We start from the raw sequence: 24,499 nt of genomic DNA on the forward strand, positions 1-24,499 counted from the left end.
CTTTGGCAGATGTCCTACCCCTTTTGCTGGGGAGTTGCCAATGGCCCCTGTGTTTCTGTCATTCTGCACATGTGTGAGTCTGTCTCTATTGGAGAAGTGGCTTATTTGGTTCTGATTTGGCAGGAAACTTCTAGGCAATGAGGGGAAACTGACGAGTTTCTGGGCCTAGTACTGTGGCTGGGATGGCTCCAAACACTGTGGATGACCTTCACCTCATTTGGAGGAGGTCCAGGGAAGGTGAGGGACTCTCCAAAGGTTTCAGAGTCAGTAGCACCGGGAGACGGAAGAATCAAGACCGACTGTGTGGGCCTGCATTCACAGGCTGCTGGGATGGGAACAACTGGACCTCTGCAGTCATAGGATCTCCTATGGAATGAGCTGCACTCAACAGAACTCTGACGTGGCAGCCTCGGCACAGGGCTGGGCACGTGGGGCTCCCATTTGCCATGATGAGGTGCTGATCCTGGCATGCAGCAGGCTCAGGCTGCCTGGACTGCTCATTCGTTGTGGGAGAGCCAGCTCTTGCTGACGTGGTGAATTTGGTTTGGTCTTGGCCCCCTGCCCTGCCCCTTTTAGTGTGCCCCTAACTTCCACGGAAACATGGCCAGGTCCTGCCAGCTGGCAGCAGTGCTGAGCTGGTCAGAGCCTAGCCCCAGAGGAGTCCAGAAGGTGGCAGACCCTGGAGAGGAAGGCTGTTCTGCCTCAGAACTATGTCAGCACAACCAGCCCCTGCTTTGTGTCCTGACACTGTGCCTACACACCCCAAACCCTCCCTTGAAGCTCATGGGGTTAATGGTGGCCCCTAAGAGCAAGAGCCAGACTCACAGCCTGGACGTTTTCACCCCCGACAGAGCTGGCTGACCCCCAGGCTGGAGAGCTGTCCTTCTTACTCTAGCCCCTCCACCAGGTAAACAACCCTCATGGCACTGTGAAGGCCTCAGCAACCACCACAACCCATCTTCACTGGCCCTGCCTATAGACCAGAGAGGACGCAAGGAGGGAGAGCAGATCACAAGGCAGGTGTGGGCCAGGGGGGCAGTGGATGCCCTGGCCGTATCCTCACACTCATCTGGTCCCAAGGGCCACTAGGAGTTAGCAGTGGGTCCCTAGGCTTTCCTCACTGGAGGTTTGCACATACTTGTCCTGATTGGAGACTGATGACTGTCCCTTTTCCAGAAGAGACAGGGTGACAGTTCACGCTACTTGGCTTCTGTCCAAATGCCCAGGGATGTCCGGGATCTTTCCTGTTCTCATAGTAATCCTGAAAGGTAGATGTTTTTCCTTCAGTTTTACAAATGAGGAAGTTGAGGCAACTCAGAGAGATTAGCTGACCTTTCCAGGGTCTCTCAGACAGCTACTAAGGGGTGATGAAGAGAGTCCAACAACTGTCCCCCAAGCCCTTGTTCTCCCCTAGGCTGCCTGCCTGCCCTGAAGGAGTTCTGCCTGAGATGTGCTCCAGTTCTACCTTCTGAACTCAACAGTGCTGACTGACCCTGATTCAACTCACAGTTCTGGAGGTTCAAGGGCATGGTGCTGGTATCAGCATGGCTCTGCTGAGGACCTCATGGGTATTGGAATCACAGTGGCAGGAGAGCATGTGAGAGGAAGAGCTCACATGGTGACACAGGAAGCCAGAGTGAGATCAGGCCTGGGCCAGGCTTGCTCTTTGTTAACAACCCTCTCACCAGAAATAGCCAGAGTCCCAGGAGAACTGTGTCATTGCCTTCCTAGGGCAACACCCCTAATAACTTAATCACCTTCCACTAAGTGTCACCTCTTAAAGGTCTTACTACCTCTTAATATTGCCACTCTGGTGGCCCAGCTTTCAACACATGAACCCTTGGGGGACAAACCCCTTCAAAACCATAGTGTGACCCACAGACCATTACATGCATGAAGTGACAAACATGTGCTTGCCTTTTTCCCAGGAGCCCTGTTGACTCAATTGAGAGGGGACCTGCAGAGGCAGCACCATGAGTATCTCTGCTCTGGGAGGCAGCACCAAAGGTGAGGCCTGGGCTCCATGTGTCCCTGCCTTATTCTGTGCATTCCCCACGAGGGCCATGAGCGCAGCCTGGACAGCAAAGGGAGAGCAACATATGGGAGGGCGGAAAGGAGGCCTCGGGGTCCTGGGCCTGGGATCCCCTTTTGAGGCTGCTTGGCCTTGGCCCTGCCAGGGAAGTCTTTGCCACCAGGTGAGGAGGAGCGCAATAATGTCCTCAAGCAGATGAAAGTACGAACCACACTGAAGGGGGACAAGAGCTGGATCACCAAGCAGGATGAATCCGAGGGCCGCACCATGTAAGTCCAGGAAGCCAGGAGGAATGGCAGCAACTGGGGCAGGTGGGGGCAGGTTGAATTCATGGGGCCTGACCAGACCTGGGGATGCTGAGAGGCTTCCAGCATTTAAAGCCCAGTCAGGCCACATGGCCATAAAATAGCCAGGGAGGACAAAGCATGCAAAAGTCAAAGCAGCTAAAGGTAAGATCTGAGCAAAGTCCAAGGATGGGAAAGCTCCCGGGTGCTAGGGCACATGTGTGCACACCCACCTGTGGAGGTAGGCTGGGGTAGAAGGAGAGGCGAGAATGGTGGGACACTGCAAGCATCCTTTATGATGGAGGTTGCAGGGTGGCAGGGGACAAGGAGGTTGGGAGTCACTCTTTCAGGATCCCTCTTTCCCCAGAGAGCTGCCTGCAGGCCGGAATCGGGCCACATCCTTTTCATCGGCTGGGGAGGTCTCAAAGGCCAGGTAAGAGGTGGAGCCAAGGTGACTCATAGGTGGACCCCAGGGACTCGGCCTGCAGCATGCGGCTGGCCCTGTAGCAGGACAATAGTGGATAGGAAGGGAGCCCAAGCTGAAAGGGACATAAGACCTGTAGTGTGTCATTTAAGATCCACAGGAAGGATGCTCTCTTCTGCTGTGCTTTCCTTTTGGGTAAGGAAGGGTAGGAGTCTCTGGTCCAGGCTCCTGGTCTTACTGTGGGGCCATGGGGCTACTGACACTCCTTCCGGCCTCCATTGCTCCAGCTGTCATTCAAAAGAAGACTATTATTCTATCTCCTCCTTCAGGGAATGAGATGACATCTCTGAGGTGCTCAGGCAGCTTTGAGAGTCACATGTGACTTACTTCTGCAGGAGGGTCTTATATGTTTGCCTCAGCTGTCCCCCAAGGACAGAATTCCAGCTGGCCGAGTGGAACTGATCTATTTTTAGGACTTTTCTATAACAATGTCCAGGGGGCTCTGAAGTGTGAGCTCATTCAGCTGGCATCTGGAAGAATTGCTCCTGAGAGAAAAGGGGACCATGAAATAAATACTGGCTTGGTCCTTGCCCCAAGCTTCTGGCAGTTGACAGCAGGTGCAGAGTGGGGGCTTCTCAGGTGGTGGCAGGCAGTGGCAGCAGCTGGTGCATGGAGCAGCCTCTGGTTATAGTCTTGCTCAATGCCCACAAACTGCCAGGTCCTGTGTTGGGCACAGAGGCTACAGGAGTTGTAAAGACCCAGGCCCTTTCCTGAGGGGAACCGACATCCCTGCAAGGGACATAGGCACAACTTAAGAGTTGAATGCAAAAGAGAGAATTGTAAATTGGGACAAATGTGGTGGATGAGGTTGATGAGTTTGAGGACCATCAAAAGATAGTCAAGTCCTTGTGGAGCTTTTTGACTTTGGAAGGTGCAGTTCTTACCCTGGGCTTTGGTTTGGGGTGCATTTGGAAAGCACTAGGGTGTTGTGAATCACGGACCAGAATGGTACTACCTTGAAGTCTACATGAAGCCTGCCAAAGGGCCCCAGTCAGAAATGCTCATGTGGCTAGAATGGGTCTCATCCTTTGTTCCTGCAACTTGGCCACTTCCAGAAGGCTGTCCCTCTCAAAGAGAGTCTGTGGGATGGAAAATTCTGGGACTCTGCATTACCCTTAGACCTGACCCCATTGCTCCAACCTGAAGCCCCTCTATTGCTGGACAGTGGTAAGGTCTGCCTTGAGTCCTTGTCTACTTGCCCAACTATAAGGAAAGCTCCTAGGAGGTGCCCTTGTCTCCTGCCCCTGAGCCCAGTACTTACAGTCTTGACCATCCCTGGCTATCAGCTCCTTGCCTGCTCCCCTTGGTTTCCCCTGAGTTTTCTGATCCCCTTTGATTATTGCTAAGAAGAATGCTCTAGCACCCAGGGCCTATTGTTTTCCAGCCACTGACCAAGCCCTGGGCATGCCCTGTGGTCTCAAATGTCTTCCATCAAGACTGATACAGGTGTTCAAGGGGCCAGAGTGGGAAGTCCCAAGATGAGTATGAAGGGAGGGCTAGCTGACCTTGGCTGGCTGGATCCTGTCCTGAACCTTTCTGGAGGAGGTTGTGTTAGAGGTCAGGTCAGGGTTGTGGAGGAATCCTGGGACTCTGACCTGGAAACCTTCAGCCTGAGCCAGATCAGCACTGAGAGGAGGGCAGGAGGGCTGTCATTAAACAGAACCAAGAATGACCCTACCTCAGGAGTGCTGGGATCCGTCAGACCAGGGAGAAACTGGACTTTGGAGGGGACATCTCTGCAGTAAATGCCAGCCATAGAACATGTGCCTCTGCTGAGAGTCAGGGCCATGCTGGGTTTGGCCATGGAGGAGTCAGCCATAGGCATTCTTCCTGGGGGGAACAGAGTAAGCACCTTGGCCAGGGAAATGGGTGTGGTTGAGTGTGCTCATTTCTGCTGCACTGGGATACCAGCCAGTCAGCCCACTTTGCTGTACGTGGAGACAGAATGAAAAAGGGAGCTTGAAAGCTCTAGAAAGGCCCTGCTTCACTTCATACCTCTTTTTCCCTTGGCAGGGCTCCAAGCACAAGGGCTCCCACTGGCTATATTATCCGGTAAGTGACAGCAGGACTCTGCCTGCATCCCCATACCACCCGTGCTACTCCTTGACTTCTCAACGTCTTCTGGGTTCTCTTGTAGTGGTGTGTTCACCAAACCCATAGACAGCTCATCCCAGGCCCAGCAGCACTTCCCCAAGGCCAACGGAGCTCCAAAAAGGTATGTTTATCAAGTACTAGCCAGCTGGACCATGGGAAGGTGTGAGGGCCTGTTCCAGATTCATGCAGGGACAGGGCTCTGCCTGTCAGCAAGGGGCAGCCCCGTCCTGACTGACTGTGGTCTCTGGGGCAGAAAGGCACAGGAAAAGACTGGGAAGGCTGGACCCAGAGTCCCCCTGGCTTGGCAGCTGGTACCCCATACTTGCTGACATCATTAGACTGTGTGCTTTAGTCTTCCTAGTAGGCTCAGGTGGCATATTAACTAAGCAACCGGGCATCAGGCAGAACTGGGGCTCCATTGGAAAGGAAAGACCAAAGGGACCAGGGGCAGGAAGAAGACACAGGTGACAACCCAATGGGTTGTTTCTTTGAGGCTCACTGGGGTCTGCCTATGGCAGGAAGGGCTGAAAGCAAAAGAAAGCTCCCAGTGTCCCCCCTGAGCTACCCATCTCATGTTTGTTGGGCTGCGTAGGCAAATCTGGGGGCAGGAAGGGAGCTGTGGATGGGCACATGGAAACTCCTTGCCTTTGCAGTGCTGCTGGTCTGGTGAAGGCAGCTACCACTGGCCCTCCCCGCCCCACCTCCTCTGGCTACAAGATGACCACTGAGGATTACAAGAAGCTGTGAGTATGCAATTTCCCACCCAAACATAGGGCCTGCTGAGGACAGCTGGCCACTCGCCTCTAAGCACAGCCTAGGGAGAGCCAGTCTGGCTGGCCTCACACCCCCTGACATTTGTGGCTGTGGTCTAGAACCCACTAGGGGGTGACAAAGCCTCAGAAAATTGGATGGCCATGCATAATACATTTCTGATCTGAGGCAAAGCACAGGCTGTAGGAAGCTTCTAGAAGGAGTACATGGGTCTGGAGAAAGAATTATGGATTATAGCTGTGGGGCTGCTGCTGGCTGTCTGTGTTTTCTGGGCATGCCCCTATATCCCTCTGGGCCTTGGACTCAGTCTGGTTGTCCTGGGCTGGGAGCTCCATGCTCCTTAGGCCCTAAGGGCATTTTGTGCCTAAAGCTGAGTTATTTCTTTGGCCTAATTCTTTGGCATCCACACTATAGCTCTCTCTGAGGTCTGTCCCTTTCAAAGGCTCTTACCCTGCATGCCCAGGGAAGGGGGCTCTGGACATAGATTCCCCAGGAGCCCCACATCTTTATATTGTTTGTCCTTTGTCCCCATCTACCAGTGTCATGGAGCAGCTGGAAAATCTGGGGAAGTGATGAGACCTAAACTGGAGAGGATTATAACAGGGAGAGTGTGGGGGGGTGGGCAGGTAGGTAGAACAGCTGTAACCGCTTCTCCCCTTCCTCCAGGGCACCCTACAACATTAGGCGCAGCTCCACATCAGGAGATGTGGAAGAGGAGGAGGTGCCTGTCTCTTCAGATGAGCAGAAACGGAGGTAATGGTGCCCCTGGAGGCAGGGCATGGTCCTGAGTCTTCACTAAACATACCACACTTAGGCCATCTTTGGTGGTTTGTGGGGTGTGGGTATAGCTGTCATTCCATGAGTCTGAGAACTACTTGCTCAGCGCTGGGCCAGCTGAGAACTACCAGCTCAGCAGGCCTTCTAAGGAACTTGCTATGGGCAGAACCTAGGTAATGCAGGCCCAGGGCCAAGTTCTTCAGGACATCAAACCAGTTTGTTAGAACAGGTACTCAGAAAATTGAACAAAAATTTGTAGGGTAGGAGCCCTGGAAAGGGCCACCTGCACAGTTCCCTCTATGTGTGAGCTGTGTGTACAGAGTCCCCGTAGACCATGCACACTTGGAAGGCAGGAGTTGGGCTCCATAATTTCAAATGTCCCTTGCCCACAAACAGGCCTAGTCATGGGCCATCATCTACCAACCCGTTTGTAGCCCAGGAAGTATAACAAAGTCCTTTTACTGAAGATTTTGAAAGATTGTCAATCATAAGGGAAGAGACCACAGTGTCATGGGTCCTCAGGCTGGGTAGTACAGGTCAAAGAACAAGGAGTTCTGGAGCTGTCTGGTATTAAATGCCTGCTGTTCCACCTGCTAGGTGTATACTCCTGGGCAAGTCACTAGAGCTCCCTAGCCTCACTTTCCTTATCTGTAAATCACGCAGGATATTAGCACCTTCTTCCCTGGGTTAGGAAGATTAATGAGCAAATATGGTGATGTCAGCATCCAGGGCAGGACTGGGCACATACTATGTGCTCAGTAAACATGGCTGCCCTTCCCTCAGTTTCTGTGTTTCCTTTGAATAGTCCTTGTAGCACATGCAACATTGGCTTCTCCTCCTCACCTCTCTGGGGTGGTTCTGAGTCATCTTGAGAACATCTCTGGTTAGGCTGGCAGAGTATGTCCACCTTGACACCCATCAGTTGTCCTGCACCCCTTGTTGCCCCAGATCAGAGGCTGCAAGCAGCGTGGTGAGGAAGACAGCCCCCAGGGAGCATTCCTATGTCCTGTCAGCAGTCAAGAAGAGCACTGGGTGAGTTTCACAGCAGGGAAGCCCAGCAGGATAGGAGGCCTGGTCTCTGAGCGTGGCATGGCCACCAACTAGCTCCATGTTCTGGAATAGGTCCCCTCTTCTCAGGGTACCTCAGCCTGGTGAAAAGGTGGGTTGAAAGCATATTCCCAAGGACTCTCCTAGCTAGACCTTCTCAGATTCTCAGATGCATTTTCTAAAGAAATGAGGGGCAGGTGAGGTGCTGGGAATAGGAGAGAGGCTAAAGACCCTCTAGGGTAGAGGGGTTGAGTTGTCATCTGTCCACGGGCTCTTCCCAATATGTCACCTTCTGATTTCTTTCCAGAAGTCCTACCCAGGAGACTCAGGCCCCATTTATTGCAAAAAGGTACGTTTCATCCAAGGAAGCCTTGGAAGCCTGTTGCTGACCACAGAGGAGGACTCCTGTCAGCAGGAGTGTAGAGAGAGGGGAGGAAAGGTGGGGGACTGCTGTTCCCAAGCAGAGAGGTGTGAGAGGCATCAGGCTTCTGTCTGGAGGCCAGGCAAGCACCAGGGTGACTGTGGAGGCACATGTGACCCTAGTAGCCAGTTGTGTGCAGGCAGCAGCCTGGCTTATGGTGAGTTCTTCCATTTGACAATAGCTAATTAGGCTGTGACCCTAACCCAAGATGGAGCTGTAGTGTTTGAAAGGCCCTTTGGGGATTCGAAGTCAAACTAGCTAAAGATTACAAAGGAGCTGTTCTCTCTACCTCCTTTCCACCCCACCAGGAACAGACTGGTCCAGAGTTTTGTGACTGAGAATTCTTGACTTGCCAGCCTTTGGAGGTGTCCTGGCTCCCTCCATCCCTCCATCAGCTGACCCCAGCAAGGGTTCTTTGCTCTCACTCAGGATCAGATCCACCAAGAGAAATTCCCTGGGAAGTGACTATGACGTTGGAGATGGGTCCTAAAGGGAAAACAGAATGGTCAGGATGTCAAACTGCATGAGGGAGGGGTATCATTAGTTGAGACAGGGAACTCTCTTAGGGAGAAAAAGTATTGGAGGGAGGGTAGTGAAGAAACTTATGGAAAGTAGAATTTGAGGGATCTTTGGTTAGGTGAATAGGGAAGCCATTCAAGATAAAGTTCATGACAAGCTGAGAACTGACAAACAAGGAAGAGCCAGCATGCCAAGGCCAAAGCTGGTCCCACCCTCTGCTCACTGTGTTGAATGACCAGAAAGGCTGACTGGAATACAATGAGCAGGGAGTGGTGGCAGCACAAAGGACATGACAGAATGGTATGTTCTTGCTGACTGTATTAGGTTCCTGTGGCTGCTGTAACAAAGTACCACAAACTGGGTGTCTTAAAATGCCAAAATAGCTTCTTTCATAGTTCTAGAGATCAGACTCTGACATCAAATTATAGGCAGGATTGGTTCCTTCTGAAACTGCTGAAAGAAAAGCATCTGGTGGCTGCTGGCAATCTGCATGCCTTAGATTGTACCTTCTTCCTCAAGTCTGTGCCTGTCTTCACATGACCTTCTTTTCTGTGTCTGGGTCCAGATTTTCCTGGTCTTAGAAGAACATGTCATTGGATTTGGGACCCACCCTAACTCAACATGAACTCATCTTACCTTGATTACATCTCTAATGACCCTTTTCCCAAATAAGATGATAGTCACAAGTTCCAGGGGGAGATGAATTTGGGGAGGTTGCTATTCAACCTCAAGGTATGCTATCCTTATCCTGAGTTGGAATGATTGAGACCCTGAACCTGAACCACCTCATCATCATCTCAGTTGGACATCTCTGACAGCATGTCCTTCAAAGTCCAGCAAGCTCTAGGACAGTCAAGAAAACCATAAGGACAACTTTTCCTCTTGCCCACAGGGTTGAGGTGGTGGATGAGGATGGGCCTTCTGAGAGGAGCCAGGAGCCACATGCTCTGGCAAGATCCACTCCTGGCTTGAGCAGGTAATCAATTGCTAGTCTTTGCCTGGGGATGATCACTGTTGGGCCTACCTACCTCTCAGTAACTGGAGAATCTCTGACAGGCCACTTCCATCTGACCTCCAGGGTCACTGTCCCCATGTGCCTAGTGGAAGGATGGGGTACAGAAATTGGTGAGGACTCATCTGGTTGGATGTCCCAGGACTAAAAAGAGTAAAACAGCTTGGCCTCCAGGGAAAGTGAGCTTGGCTCTTGTCTGTTTAGCATTTATCTGTGTCACCTTAACTCTTGCACTGCTGAGACCGGTGGTGGCAAATGTCCTGAGAAAAAGTACCATCTTTAGGGTTTGAAAGGGCCAGCTACTGCGGCCATAGTGTGCCATTATAAAGCTTACTTGTGGCACTCCTATAAGTTGGCCACGTTCAAACTGCCTAGGAAGGAGGCTCTGCAGTCCCCAGTGCTGCTCACAGCTGCCTTCTTTGCCCGTGTGGATGGAGGCAGGACCAAAGTGTCTCAGGAGATTTGGATCAAGCACATGCCAAGTGTACCTAGCCCCTCCAGGAGCCAGGAACCCAGGTGGGTGCCAAGAGCTGTGAGCTGGTCAGATGGTTTCTCAGTAGCCTGGCCAGCCGGGCCTGCCAGCCAGGGAGGGTCCAGCCAATGGTGTGGCAGGGCAGGTGCAGGCTGAGTGCTGCTGATCTCACTCCAGCTTGGGCTGTGATTGCCCTGATTTCTGAGTCCCAGGTGTCCAGGCAGATAATGGTGCTCTTTTGTCTGCAGGGGACGAGCAATCAATACCTCCTTGTACTTGTCACTGAATGGTGCTGAGTCCCACAGACAGCACCACTACCCTGTTGTTGCCACTATTGAAAGCACCTGCCTGGATTGACAGCTTTGCCCAAACTCAGGTCTGCTAAGAGATGCACCTCTATGCCACCTTGGAAGACCCCTGAAGCCAGAAAGGGAGAGTATCTGTCCCCACAGGTCACTTCCTGGGCACCTACAGTCCATTCCAGCTCTACTAATGCCATTGCAGTCCCCCAACTTAAGCTCCACAATAATCTGTAGACATGTAACCACCATCCTCTTGACCCTCTCTGTTGTTTAACTGTGCCCATAAGAACTTCCATCCATCAGAACCTTGGAGGATTTGGAAAGGAAGATTTCAGAGTTCTTTATGAGGCAGTATCTGGGGGTCTAGGGGACTTGGTGATTGGTAGGATGTGGGAGTCGGGTAGGGATACCACAGCAAAGTACCACAAACTGGATGGCTTAAACAACAGAGTTGTTCTGGAGACTGGAAGTGCAAGATCAAGGTGTAGGTAAGGTATATGGTTTCTCCTGAGGCCGGCCTCCTTGGTTTGTAGACATTCATTTTCTCCCCATGTGTCTGTGTTTTAATCTCCTATTCTTATGAGGGACACCAATTACACTGGATTAAGGCCCACCCTAGTGACCTCTTTAAAAACCCTGACTCTGAATACAGTCACATTCTGAGGCAGTGGGGGTTAGGAACTCAACATAGGAATTTTCAGGGACAAAAAGTAATGAATGTTTTCAGATGCTTTTTAAGAGATAATATGGGTAGAGAATTAGATTGCACTGTATTGTGGATCTGAGAGGCATTTTAACATTTATTCCATGAGATTCCTTTGGGTGTTTAATACCCATCATCTGGCTGACATAGAAAGACGGCTGTCTTATTTGCTAGGACTGCCAAAAAAAAAAAGTATCACAGTTGAATTAGAAAATGACTCCAAAGTTTGGGGTTGGGGAGATACATGAAAGGCCTGCAGTGCTCAGCCTGGAAAGGAACAAATTCAGGCAGCCATGGCCACACATCTTTATGTCTCTGAAGAATTGTTATGGGGAGAGGGTACGGCCCCAGGAAATGAACCAGATCATGGATTATTCTAGACACTTGAGTTGTATCACAAGGGGGCAGCCTCCACCAGGAAGGAGGGGGACCCCTCATCCAGAAGTGTGCAGTAGGGTTCAAGACAGGTCCAAGCTCCTAATAAGAGGCTTAGTGTGATGCTTCAGATAGTTCTACCCTCAGATTTTGCAATCAAAAAGTATTTGAGATGCCTTCCAGCTGCTTCCAGGTGAGCTTTTGGCTTCTCTTGAACCCAAGGAGCCTTATTCTCTGACCCCACACCATCAGGCACTACACTGGGCCAGGCAACCACCATCAGTTCCCCCATACTCAGTTCCTGTGTGCTTATCTAAGAAGCCCACCATTGGGAAGCAGTGACTCAACCAAACTCTAGGTCCTGAAACACCCCAGAAAAGACTGGCTTATGGCAAAGTAGGTGAGGAGGTTATTATAGCTTTATCCCCAGCCACAGCCTCCCTAGGCCTGGTCTTGCCCTGTGTGCCTTGGCTACAATCTATAGGTCAGTTCCTTGTGCCTCCTGTCTCTCTGTGAACTGAGCTCACTTAGCTACCCTCTCTGGTCCACACTGGCCCTGCATGAGCACCACTTTCCCATCCTCCCAGGCCTTACTGCTTTCCACATCACTGCACTGGTCATGCTTCTTTGGCTCTGTGCCTCATCACACCAGGGCAGGGCCCCCTGGGTCCTGGTCCTTGGCTGTGCCATCAACATGCTTTCCAGCAGTGTAGCTGGGGAACTGTGTGTAAGAGCATAGCTTCTGGCATTAGACATAACCCTGGTTTTGCCACAGATTGGCAGTATGACCTTGAGCAGTTCCCTTAACTTCTCTGGGCCTCAGTTCCCTTGTGTGTAAAAGAGGGAGAACAGTAATATCTGCTTCCCAAGGCCATCCCAAATAGTAAATGGAATAATGCATATAAAATACAGGTGCCTGAGTTGCTGGTATCATTGTGTGCTCCTGATTGTCGGTTTGCTAGTACATGGAACCCTTCTTGCAACACAGGAAGAGACTAATATTGCCACCTGCTGGCATCTGGGGGACATGTGACAAAGGGCAATGAAAAGGAAGACCCTTCCCCCTGACCCCCACCCAATACATGCAGGAGCACAGGAGTCTCCTCTCTTCTGACAGGTCATTTTTCCTTCATATTCCCACAGGTGGCTGGGGCCACAGTGGATGTTCACTGATCTGTTTGGGTCTTGAGCTTCAGCCCTGCTGAAAACTTCAAATTGAAGCAAAATGTGGCCAAGGGTCTATGGAGGTGGTGGGTCTGGTATGGGGATGCAGGGTGGGGAGAGGCTGGAAGATCCCTATGTTCGTTTGCTGCATCCACTGGAACACGATACCAGATACTGTTTCTCACAATTCTGGAGACCAGAAGTCAAAGATCAAATGTGTCAGCAGGGTTATGTTCCCTCTGGAGGCTCTGGGGGGATCTGTTTCAGGCCTTTCTCTTAGCTTCTGAAGACAATAATCCTTGGCAGTTTGGGGCTTGTGGCTGTATCACTCCTGCTATGGGGGAGAAGGAAGGGAAGGGTTGGAGAATGGCCGCCATCACCAGGTACCCGGAGAAGCTGGGGGAAGTGCAGAGCCCCAGTGAGACCAGGCTGGCCTAGAGCACCAACTGGCTGCTCAGAAGCCAACCACAACTTGTTTCAAACTCTGGACAGTTTTCCTTGTCAAGCAGAGCCAAGCAAGGTCGGACTTTGGTGAGTGCAGCCGTGAGGCGGAGTAGGGAGCAAGCGAGTGGCCTCTCCCTGAGGCCCAGGACTCAGCCCCGGGTCCCACTGAGTGTGGCTGCCTCCTGGCAGGAACAGCCAATGGGCTTTCTCACTCTCATTCTCACTCAGGAACTTCCCCAAGGTCCCTGACCATCCCACCTCCGAGAGGGTTTCCTGGGGCTGTCAGAACAAAGTACCACAAATGGGGGCCAGGGATGGTGTGAAAACCGTACCCATGTATTTTCTCCCAGTTCTCTGGGCTTCTGGTGGTCGCCAGCAACCCTTGGCTGGCAGCTGCATCCCTCCCATCTCTGCCTGCATCTTCACATCCTTCTGTGTGTCTGTCTGGCTCCAAATTTCCTTCATCTTATAAGGACACCAGTCATTGGCTTAAGGCCCACCCTGCTCCACTATGATCTCACTTTATCTTGATTACATCTGCAAAGACCCTATCTCCAAATAAGGATACCTTCACAGATAACATGGGTTATGACTTCAATATAACTTCTGGGGAGACACAGTTCAACCCATAATAGCCCATCTGGAAGAGGTGCCATTTGAGCTGAACTTTAAGAAGTCACACAGGAGGAAGAAAGTGTTGAGGGAGTGGTGCCAGCCCAGGCAAGAGGTAAAGGAACATGGAACAGAGGTTGCAGTCTGGGGTGACCTTCATTCCTATTTCTTTTCTTTCTTTTTTTTTTTTTTTGGTGGTGCTGGGGATTTGAACCCAGAGCCTTGTGCTTGTGAGGCAAGCACTCTACCAACTAAGCTATATCCCCAGCCCCCAAAAGTATTTTTAATATTTTTTTTGCAGTGCTGGGGAATTGAACCCAGGGCCTTGTGCTTGCAAGGCACTTCATTCCTTTTTTCTTCTCTCACACAACCACAAATGCCAGTGAGATAATATGTTTCACTTGCCTGTGACATCCTCAAGTCAGTTGTGTTCCTGTTCCCTGGCACAGGAATTCAGTTGATTCAAATGAAGGTTCTAGGTCCTGTATGCCATAACCATAAATGACATCATCACTGATGATGTCACATTGTAATCACAAGTAGAGATAGGCAGAAATCAGAGATGTCTATGCGTATTGGTCCCTCTTCTGGTTTCTATGGTGGGGAAAGCCCCTGCCACTTGAAGTCCTTTGTTTTCTATTTCCCTCTGGTCATCTCCAATGCTCCAGGCCCTGCTCAGGACGGAGGCAGAGGGGCAAACCCTCCATGGGTTTCTGGTTTAGGGTGGTGCCAGAAACCAGGACCAACTCCAAGACTGGCTGAGATCCAGGCTTGCATAAACTGAGGGACTGTCTATCTCCCTGACTTCATCCTGGCCCCTCTGATCCCTCTTTCTCCTGGTACCCCTGATGGCTGTTCTACAGTGTCAGTGTGACCATGTAAACTCCCATGCTATACTTCAAGCTGTCATCCCACAGCGTCCCTTTGCCAGACCAGATCTGATCTCATTTCCATCCAGAAGGTCTTTTGCTGTGCCTGAGGGAGGGCTGGGCTCAGATGGGGGTGGGAGACTGGGGAAAGGCTTCTTTGCTCCCTTTCCTCTGGACCCTGCAGGTCAGTGACCTGAGCTCTGGTGTAGAGGCACCAAGAAGGTTCAAAGCTAAAGAGCGGATGAGAGCAAAAACAAAAAGGGGAGGTCTAGTTGTTACACTTGGACCTGAGGGACAACATCCTTGGACATTAACATGGACAGGGAAGGAGTCTTTCCCTAGTAGCACCTCTCAGGTGTCTCCTTTGTCCCACAGCTCAAGAGGTGAGGAGATTGTCCGCCTGCAGATCATGACACCCAGGGCTGGACTCCGCCTGGTGGCTCCAGACCTGGAAGGCATGAGGTACATGGGCCCTGCTACCGTCCTGTATCCCTCCATACCATTCTAAAGATGGGGCAGAGGGTCAGGATGCAAATGATGAGGCATGGGGACTGATTCTGCCACTGTGGGGCTGACGGGTTGGTAGAAGATATGACCAACCCGAGTTTTCTGCTCCTGTCTCATTCTTTCAATCAACAATTGTTCTGGAATGAGCACTTGGTACTTGTAAGGCAATAGACCTGGCCCTGGGACCCAGTAGTGACTGGGACGCCCTAGGCTAGAGTTGCTGATTTTCTGCCTGATGCGGGAGGCAGATGCAGACATGAGTAAGGTCACCCTATGGTACTGATTGCACTGTATGTCATGAATCCCCAGGACTGGCCAACTGTGCTGGGTGGGGGATACTGGGTCTGCATAACCCCCTGAAGCCACTGAGGTAGTTGACCTGCCTGTGTGAAGGGGGCATGGAATGGGTTGGGGTCCTTGTGTCAGCCTCCATAGCTCATGATGCCAGTGTCCTCTGCTGGGGAGGAGGATATACAAGGGGACCACAACCAGCTGGGAACACAATGGGTCTAGCTCCTACCCTGAGGGAAGCTGGGGTCAGACAGCCAGGTAACAGTCAGGAAGGATCATATATATGGATCCATATGGGGAAGGAGCAGACCCCTGCCCTGGAGGAAGTAGGGGCCACTGGGAACTGGGCCCAAGGGAAGCTGAAGTAGAGGGTAGGAGAGATCTAAGCAGTAAGGCTGGGCCCCATCTTTTGTGAAGCCCAGGGTCTGAGGAGAGAGGTGGCAATGTACACAAGAGGTAATCCCTTAATCCACAGAGCAGCAGGGGCTCAGGAAAGTTTCCTTGAGGAAGTGACATCCAAAATGAATCCAGGGGGAATTCTGCATCCCTTTATTTTCCTTCTGGGCTCCTCTCTTTCTAACCCCATATACTCCCCTGTCCATTTCATTATGGAGGTATTTTCATTTCTACTATCGTCCCCTGGGCCCACTGTTGGCCCAGTTGTTTCCCACCATGTTCTACTGTCCCATCCCCAGACTGTTCTCCACGGATCTGCTTGGGTGACATTTGGAGGACATTATCTCAGAGTGATAGTTGATGCCATAGGAAGAGGGTGGGTAATCCAGTAGGTGATGGAATATGCAAGCAGGGAGGAATGCTAGGAACACCAACATTTAAGTACAAAATAGGAGATACAGGCAAAGCAGAAGGTGTCACAGGGCCATGGGAAGAGAGGCAGCAAGTAGGAGAGAGTGGCCCACTGAGTCAGTAGTACTGATGGTGACCTGAGGTAATAATGGGACTAACTACTGGATTGGACAACATGGGGCTCCTTGATGAGCTCAAAGAGAACATAGTGAGGGCAGAAGGTTAGGACCAGGCTTACAGTGTGAAGAAATACCACCCCAAACTCTCAAATCAGATTGCCTGAGTTCAAATCCCAGCTCTTCAACTACTATGGAATTTGGAGCAAGTTCTTGGGCTTTCTGTGGCTCAGGTTGCTCATCTAGAAAGTGGGCATGGAAGTCCACATTGCCCAAGGGATGAGATAACTGTCCCTACCAGATTGGGGGTGACTAACAAGTGGTAATATATTTGTTCTCTCCATAGGTCTTTCCAAGACCACAAAGACAAGGAGTCCCCCTGCCCCACAGAGCTCAAGAGAGACTTGGCTGGTGAAACCTTCAAGGACCCCAACACAGATTCTGAAAGGTAACTCATGGCAAGGAGTAGACTCTTTATCCCAAGAACATGGAATCCACATGTACCCAGCTGAAGGTTGGTAGATGTTGCTGGCAGTAGGACTAGCCTATCCTTGCTGTCCCCTGGGCTAGTACAGGTCTTCAATGATTATCTTCAGTTATTATCAAGGATGAATGAATGAGGCCTGGAGAGGGGCAGGCCCTGCCAAGATCCCTCAGGTCACCACTTGCAAAGGAGGACCAAACTCCAGGAGAGGCCACCCCTAGCCCAGTACATGGGCTTCCTTTAGTTCACCTGAAGCCATCATAATCATTATGCTTTTATTCCAGGAAAAAGTAGCCTTGTGAATGATCCATTCAAATCAAGGCCACCAAGTTGCACAAAGGGAGACATTTGGTGGGGGGTTGTGTCAAGGATGGGAAATCAGAGCCACGATGGGGAATGGTGAATCCAAAGGAGATAGTAGTCATACTACAACCATCCCACAGACCAGTCCTTCAAGCCAGACAAAGAGAGAATGAATCTGGTGAGCAGTGGCTATAGATTGGGCGTTTGTTAGCCAGAATCTGGTAGCCAGAACAGATTTGAACCCACAGATCTGCCTTCTCATTGTGGAGCTCTGGAGCTCCTCATTAGGACTCTGAGCCATGGGACTGAGGGAAGGGTGCCCTGGGTGGCTGGGATAGTCATATCTCTGCACTCTTTGGCTTATTAGCAGCCCAGAATGCCTTGTCCCTTGTTTGCTCACCGTCAGTCCCCAACATGCCTCCCTTCTGAATCTCTCCGTTGCCCTCCTGAGTCTTTGCTATTTCTTGGCCTCACTGTTACTCATCAAGTTTGGAAGAAATGCAAAAATACTTGCTGTTAGAGTATGCCTGGGCTTGTGTTGGTTGTGATCAGAGCAATGTAGGGAGATAACCAAGGTCCTGTTTCTAGTCCTTGAGACCCACTCTCAGGACATTAAGTTTGATAAGATTAAAGCCCAATTAGTTAGCAAACACTTCTCTTTCCATCATAGATCAAGTGCACAATTGAATGATGGCAACGTGAGATCAGGAGCCATGGGATCTGCACCAGAAGGCTTGGCTGGAGCAGACATCAGCTCAGAAAGAGGAGGGTGAGGTGCTTGTGGGAGACTTGTGTCCCTGGTGACAGGCCACACTCAAGCTGCCAGACTAGTTGGGTTGCTTGGGGTGAGGTACTGGTCACTTCCTGGAGCTCTTGTCTACAAGCTGCTTTTCCCATGCTCCCTCCATTCACCACATCCCTTGCCCTCATGTTTTCCATATGTCCTCACACTTACCTATGCTTCTACTTTGTTTCTTCCCCTGCCTTCTCCTTCCACTGGTTTGAAAGTTCCTCCAGAACAGGCACGAGGCCTCACTCATCTGGAGGTTGGGCCATCACCAGAGACTGGCCCTAGGCAGGTGGAATGAACATGTGGGGAATACAGAAGGGACAAACTAATGAATGAGTGGCCAAATGATGGGTGAATCCCTACCTTATAATTTCTTGGCTGAGCTGCAAGGACCAACTAGGAGACCCTTGACCCTGCCTTCTCCCTTCCCCAAAGAGGAAGAAGCCCCAAAGCTTCCTTTGTTTTCCTCACCCCACTTTCCTTGCCAGCTCTGCTCTGAGGGTCAGTGAGAGGAAAAGCAGCAGCCCAGGTGAGGCAAGCTAGGAGACAAAGTTGTCCAGGTTGGCTCTGGGTTCCTGTACCTGGGTGGAGTCAGGAGTTACTTTCTCAGATGATTTGGGGAGTGGCAAGGTTCCACCTGTCCCCAGGTGGTTCCAAACCACCTGCATGAATCATCCTTGGGGCAAAGGCTAGGTATTCAGATATTGGCACAAGTAGTTCAACTCCAAACTGTGTTAGAGTCCTTATGGGTTAGAACTGATGCTAGACAGCTGCAACTGCAAGATGCCAGGCCCACCCACCAAAACATGTGCCTCCTTGCATTCTGGCCAAGAGGGGTCTCAGGAAGGAGCCCCTAAGTCTGCCTTCCCCAAACCCCTCCCAGCTGCCCCTACTTCCACAAGCCCACCAAGGGCCCCTTTCCCTAACTTTACTAGTTAAAACAGATTATTGGAGCCAGAGCTAGGAGCACAAGCCAACGTGGGAATACCACAGTAAGCCCCACCTCTGAAACCACTGTCTCTGAGCAGGTCCCAGAAAGACCACTGTGCTGGGGACTCAGTTCTTTGAGTTGCCACTAATGGGAAAACCTGTGACAGCCCTGCCCAACCAGCCTGCATCTTTTTGCTATCTTCAGAGGCACCAGAAGGACCTTCTAAAAAAAAATAAATCAGGTCACATTTTTCCCTTGCTTCAACCTCCTAGTGGCTTCCCACTTCCCTTGGAATAAAATCCAAACCCTTTTTCCTGGTCCACAGGGACCTAAATGGCAGCAGAACTTTTGGCTCCCATCCAGCCTTGCTTCTTGCCCTCTCCTGCAACGGTACAGACTGATTTGAACTGTTGTTGGCTACCATAGGAGATTTCTGCTCCAGTGCAACCAAGTCTGGTTCTAGATTGCTTTATCTTTGAATATTCATCTGTATTATCCTTCCTGCTTATGTATCTTCATAAAAGGAGGTCTTTGCTTTCCTGTTTCTTTAAAGTAAGCCAAATCTCAGCAAGGTGTAGTGGCACAAGCCTAAAATCCTAGCAACTCAGGAAGCTGAGGCAGGAGGATCACAAATTGGAGGCCAGTCTGGGAAACTTAGCGAGATCCTGTCTCAAGATAAAAAATAAAAAGGACTGGGATGTAGCTCAGTGGCAAAGCACTCCTGGGTTCAATCCCCAGTATCAAAAAAATAAAAATAAAAAATAAAGCCAAACCTCAACTGCAAACCCAATTTACAAGCTAGTCTGAAGAATCTCCTAGATTTTTAGGAAATTTAGCCAGTCTTTTACAGTTGCTTACTTGTACTTGGTTTGACAATGATTTTTAGGAAACTCCTTAGTAACTTTCCAAAGTACATGTTGCTTCTCCTGGAACCACCCTCCTTTTCTATTCATTTTCATGAATTTACTCAACAACTGAATTTGGTGATTTTGGTTGCAAGTGCAATTGGCATAAACTTACTTGGGAACAAACATGAGGGACTCATTATGAGTATGTTACCCAAGTGGAGGGTTTGGGCTTGTGTGGGTGATGGGGTACCCTGTGAATATCTTTTTTTTCCAATTTTGCAGAGACAGAGAATGTTACCTAACACAGGGAAACCTGGGTAAGGGAGGCCCACTAAATCTATATCAACTGGGTAGATACAGATAGACTGCTTTTTAAAAGCAGCCCCAAGACCCAGTGAGAACAGAAATGTGCTAGCATGTATTATGGCCCAGGTATTATTATGTGGCTATGAATTCATTTACTCTCCTAAGAACACTTAGGAGGCAGACATGATTATTATCCCTAGTTCACCAATGATAAAACTGAGGCCCAAAGAAGTCAGGTAATTGTCACACCTGTGTGGCTGACTTGGGATATAAGCCAGTATTGAGACCAAAGCATGAATTTGAGTAGTTCCTCATTCCCCATCATCTTTTGGGGTCCTGAACCTGGACCGGGCATGGCCTCCTTCCACAGGCTGGGCTCTGCTGCTAGCTTCACCCCATTGATGGAAGACCAAGATGTGCATGGTGCTAACTCTCATTCCTGCAAGCCTGGACCAGTGGCCATCAGGTAAGGGTGTGGTGACTGCCCCAGTCACTAGTCCTATTGCCAGACACAGTACTCAGGGCTCAGCCTAAGTTCCAATGCCCCAAGATCCCCTCAGATTTCTCAGTGCCATGTTGCCTTATATCAGGTGTCACAGGACAGGGTGTCACAAGAGGGGCACAACTTGAAGCTGTACACACTCACTGTCAACATTGGGAGAAGAGGGATGGGATAAGTCTGTTGGCCTAGATAATTCAGTAGCAAAGTACATGGGCCCTACCTGAGGTGGGGGGACCAGTGACAGAATGGAGGGCATCAAAAAGCTGAGCTTGGAAACAAATACTACTAAGAGGAATCAGTGAACCTCTCCTATAGGGACTGCCAACTGATCCAGAAAACAGGAATCAGGGAGAAGAATGTCAGGGACAATCAGCCAGCACTAGAGGGCTTAGTCCCAAGGAGCACATAGCATGTAGTTGGGAAGGACAAATGGCTCCAGGGACATAACTGAGAGGCCAGCCTTTACTGGCAGACAGTCCCCTTTTCCTGTTAGAAGGCATCTGGGAAAGGAGAAGATCTGGGTCCCCAGCTTGCTTTGATCTGAGCTTCAGCAGGCCTATATGCTTCCTTCCCTCAGCTCCAGTACCACTTTGGCCTCTGCTGTCCTGGATGATAGGAAGAGTGACAGCACAGCAGACCTGCAAGACACAAAGGCAGACCCTAAGGGGTAAGGTATTAGCAGAGAGTGCTGAGTTTCTGGGGTAGAGAAAGGTAGCTCAGGTAGCCTTTGGTTAAGAAGCTGGAGGCAGCCAGGCCTGTGAGCTGGCCCAAGGCACATGGCAAGGACAGAAGTCCCAGCTGGAACCCTCTAGCCTCTGCCTTTGAGACCAGAGTGCTTTTTGCCAAACCCTGTTTCTTCTAGCCTGGTACTAGAGGTACTCTATACTCAGGAAGGATCACTCTCTTTCAGTCACCAGCCACTGGGATACAGGTTGGAACACCCAGATAAATCAGAAATGTCTCTGCCTTTCAAGGACTCATAGTCTGGGGTTTAGTGGACAAAATCTGACCCACATTGGATGAATACATCATGCTAGAGCAGGGAAAAGTGGGAGTTGGCACAGCTTCACAAGGAGGTGGTTTCTGAGTTGTATCGTGAAAGGTGAGTAGGAGTCCTCAAGCTGGGGGAATAGAATATACAATGTGCTCCAAAGAACCTGTTGTTTCTGAGCACTGCACAGAGCTAAATGTGGCCAATGATGAGACCCTGTACAGGGAAGTGGTGAAAGAGGAAGCTTGTCTAAGTAGGTAGGGTAATTGGCCTTTTGTTCCATGCAACAGCAACTTAAATTTGGGACACCTACTCTGTGTACAACCATCCATTCATACAGTACTCCCTAGTCCCTCAAGGTTTATAATGAAGAGCAAAGACTCAGAACCTAAGTCTCCATGCCTCCGGGAAGGTCAGTGCTCTGAAAAAAAACAGCCAGGGTGCTGAGATACAGAGAGATGGCAGGAGAGTTAGTACTTAGGTGGATGGAGGGGAGATTCGGGTACACAAAAACAAGGGAACCAATTCTAGAGACGGGAGACAGGAGCTGCAGATGGGGAACTGCAAACCTAATAACATGGTTGTGGGAATGTGCATAGCCAAAGAGGAGCCATGTGTGATCTAGGGGTTTAACAATGAATGCATGTGTACATTTTAAAATCACATTGAAGTTGCTTTTTAACTTAAAAAAAGAAGGTGGGGGGTGGATCTCTAAGGTATGAAGCCTTATGTGCCATTTTGCTGTTTAAAATTCCACTGACAATTAACAATGAGGGTGAAAACCATAGCTGACAGTTACAATGTGCTGTGCTTAGTCTCACAATTGTACGAGATGGATAAGATGGGGAAACAAACAGAGAAAGGTTAAGTGACTTATCTAAGGCCTCACAAGTGGCAGAACTGGGTCCCAAAGAAGAGGCTCAAAGAAAAACCTCAGGAGAAACTACAGAAAGTTAGTTTATGAATTATGTCTGGAATATATACTCATGACCCAGAATTAGTAACTTCCAATTGGTTTATGTGTAAAGCACACTGTGTGTTTTCATTAAATCATCCCCAAACCCTGGGAAACATCAGATTTCTGATTATGCAACTTGACAGAGAAGGAAACCAAGGGATACACTCCTATAAGGAGCAGAGCTGGTCAAGAGATGGCCAACTGTAGAAGGGAGAATCAGAAGTACTTTCCTTTGATGTGTAAGTGTGCAAAGTCAACACAAAGTTTCTTGATGAGCGTTTTACAACTGTAGCTGCATTTGAGAATTACCTGGGAAGAAATTAAAAACAAAGGTTTTCCTGAGCCCCACCTGGACGTCTGGATCTGATTTTTCTGGTGGTAAGCCTCCACCATTATGCGGGTTTTGGGGTTTGTTTTCGTTTTGGTGCGTGTGTGGCACTGGGGATGGCACCCAGGACCTCATGCATGCTAGGAAAGCGTGCTACCAGTGCCAGTGAGCTACTTCCCAAGAAGTATGTGTAAAGGCTCCCCGTTTACTCTCTTCTTCAGTCTAGGTGAAGAAGCCTTGGTCCAGGGGTAGTGGTTCAGAAGTAGGGGCATGTCTCAGACCCCCCAACTCGTGTCTGGCTGCCACAATTGAGGACGGGTGTACTACTGGCTTTAAAGGGCAGGGCAGACCAGGTGCGTTGCTGAGCATCCTAGAGTGCACAGCACAGCGCCCAGGCCCGCAACGCGCAGAACAGAATTATCCGGCCCAACACCTGAATACTGCGGGGGTTGGCAAGCCTGCTCTGGTGCGCTCAGGACGTCTTTGGGAAGAGAGGCTTAGGAAGGAGCAGACAGGCCCGCCGCGGCCCCCGGCCCCCGGCCCCCGGCCCCCGGCTCGACGGACTCAGAGCGGGGCGCCTGCGTGGGTACCAACCGGCCTCCTGCGCGCGCGCCCCGCGGAGCGTGAGGCCGCAATGCGCGTGCGTGCGCCCGGGCCGTCGGCGCTCGCGCTCGGGCCGGCGTGGGATCCCGGCGAGTGCGCCTGCGCGCGCCGCCATTTCCCGCAGCCGCGAGCCGCCAGCCGGAGGCCGCGGGGGCTGCCGGGAAGCGCGCCCGTCGGGCCGGCGAAATGGCCGCCAGGGGCGAGGCGATCCTCGGCGAGGCTGGTCCCGAGGCCGCGCCCTTGCCGGCCGCGAGGTGGCGCGCGAGGATCGCGGATGGGCCCGGCCGCCCGGCACGGGCGGTGTCCGCCCTTCCCCCACCTGTGGGCGCGGTGGGTAGCGGTGGCCTCAGCCGGCTGGCCTCGGGGAGGCCGCGAGTGCCTGGTCCGCGGGCTCGGGGCACCGTCGCTGCGGGACACTGGACAGTGGGCTGCGGCGGGGATCGGGCGCGGGCTGCGGGGATGGCAGGGCAGCAAAGGGCAGCGCGTCCCTCCAGTCACCGGGAGCCCTGGGGAGGGGGCGCCTGCGCTGTGCTGTGCTGTGCTGTGCGGCCCAGTGGTTAAGGGTTAGTTTTCTGTGAGTTTGATGAGGGTGCACAATGGGGGTGCTGAGATCTTGCAGAACAGTGGCACCTGCCTTTTCTTCCGTTTCAGTTACTTCAACTTCCCCAAAGTTTAGGAACTTTGCCCTATCCCAACTTGGTTCTGCTCCATTGCACATAGGGAGAATCAGTATAGTATAGGGGGTTGAGGGCATGTTTCCTGGTGCTGAGTCGAAATCACAGCTGTCACTAGCTCTGTGGCCTTGGGCTTATCACTCATCTCTGGACCTCCGTTTTCTTAAGTGCAGAATAGTAGTAGAAATAACTCTTACCATATAGGGTGGTTTTGAAGGTTAAATGGGTTTGTGCATGTAAGATTTCTTGACGCAAAGTACTTTATAGGTGTCACATTTCTTGGCATTAAGTACTGGATAAATGTCTGATGGTGGTTAGCCTTCAAGCCAAATGAAGTAGCTTCACAGGATAGCTCCTTCAGCCAAAACCCTTCAAGGATCCTGGGAAAGCTGTTCTCTTTTTTACTTTACCAACTTTATTGGCCTTGTTTAATTGGACAAGACATTGTATCTCATCTCCTTCCTACTGAACTTTTGTTATCAGACTTTACACCAAAAACACCTGCTATTTTCCTGTATGTTATACTGTAAGTGTGAGCTTCTCAAATTTATGTTCTTCCTTTAGGAGGAGCAGATGAATTTTAGTCACATTTACTCACTGCTGACAACTTGTCAACCAGTGGAGGAATCTAGTGGAGGCCTTACAAGGACAGAAGGGGACATTCTCTTTTATATAAAG

The 24,499-nt window shown here is 50.7% G+C and overlaps 1 protein-coding gene across 8 annotated transcripts in view; it reads left to right on the top strand.

Annotated features, from left to right (window-relative positions):
• Window positions 1-24,499, top strand: part of Znf185 (zinc finger protein 185 with LIM domain) — a 53,012-nt gene that overhangs the window by 10,638 nt on the left and 17,875 nt on the right. For 2 of the 8 annotated variants that reach the window (XM_047536818.1, XM_047536814.1), the window contains exons 2-16: window positions 1,929-2,007; window positions 2,178-2,301; window positions 2,684-2,749; window positions 4,814-4,852; window positions 4,938-5,015; window positions 5,548-5,637; window positions 6,332-6,418; window positions 7,391-7,474; window positions 7,797-7,838; window positions 9,322-9,405; window positions 14,758-14,844; window positions 16,450-16,551; window positions 17,561-17,659; window positions 20,136-20,231; window positions 20,845-20,934. In XM_047536818.1, the coding sequence (XP_047392774.1) occupies window positions 1,974-2,007; window positions 2,178-2,301; window positions 2,684-2,749; window positions 4,814-4,852; window positions 4,938-5,015; window positions 5,548-5,637; window positions 6,332-6,418; window positions 7,391-7,474; window positions 7,797-7,838; window positions 9,322-9,405; window positions 14,758-14,844; window positions 16,450-16,551; window positions 17,561-17,659; window positions 20,136-20,231; window positions 20,845-20,934 (1,202 nt within the window). In that variant the 5' untranslated portion in view covers window positions 1,929-1,973. The remainder of the gene's footprint in view (window positions 1-1,928; window positions 2,008-2,177; window positions 2,302-2,683; window positions 2,750-4,813; window positions 4,853-4,937; window positions 5,016-5,547; window positions 5,638-6,331; window positions 6,419-7,390; window positions 7,475-7,796; window positions 7,839-9,321; window positions 9,406-14,757; window positions 14,845-16,449; window positions 16,552-17,560; window positions 17,660-20,135; window positions 20,232-20,844; window positions 20,935-24,499) is intronic. The other 6 variants (XM_047536815.1, XM_047536816.1, XM_047536817.1 and 3 more) reach the window with 6 other exon arrangements.

This window comes from Sciurus carolinensis, chromosome X (genome assembly GCF_902686445.1).
Source record: "Sciurus carolinensis chromosome X, mSciCar1.2, whole genome shotgun sequence".
Taxonomy (NCBI): Eukaryota; Metazoa; Chordata; class Mammalia; order Rodentia; family Sciuridae; genus Sciurus; species Sciurus carolinensis.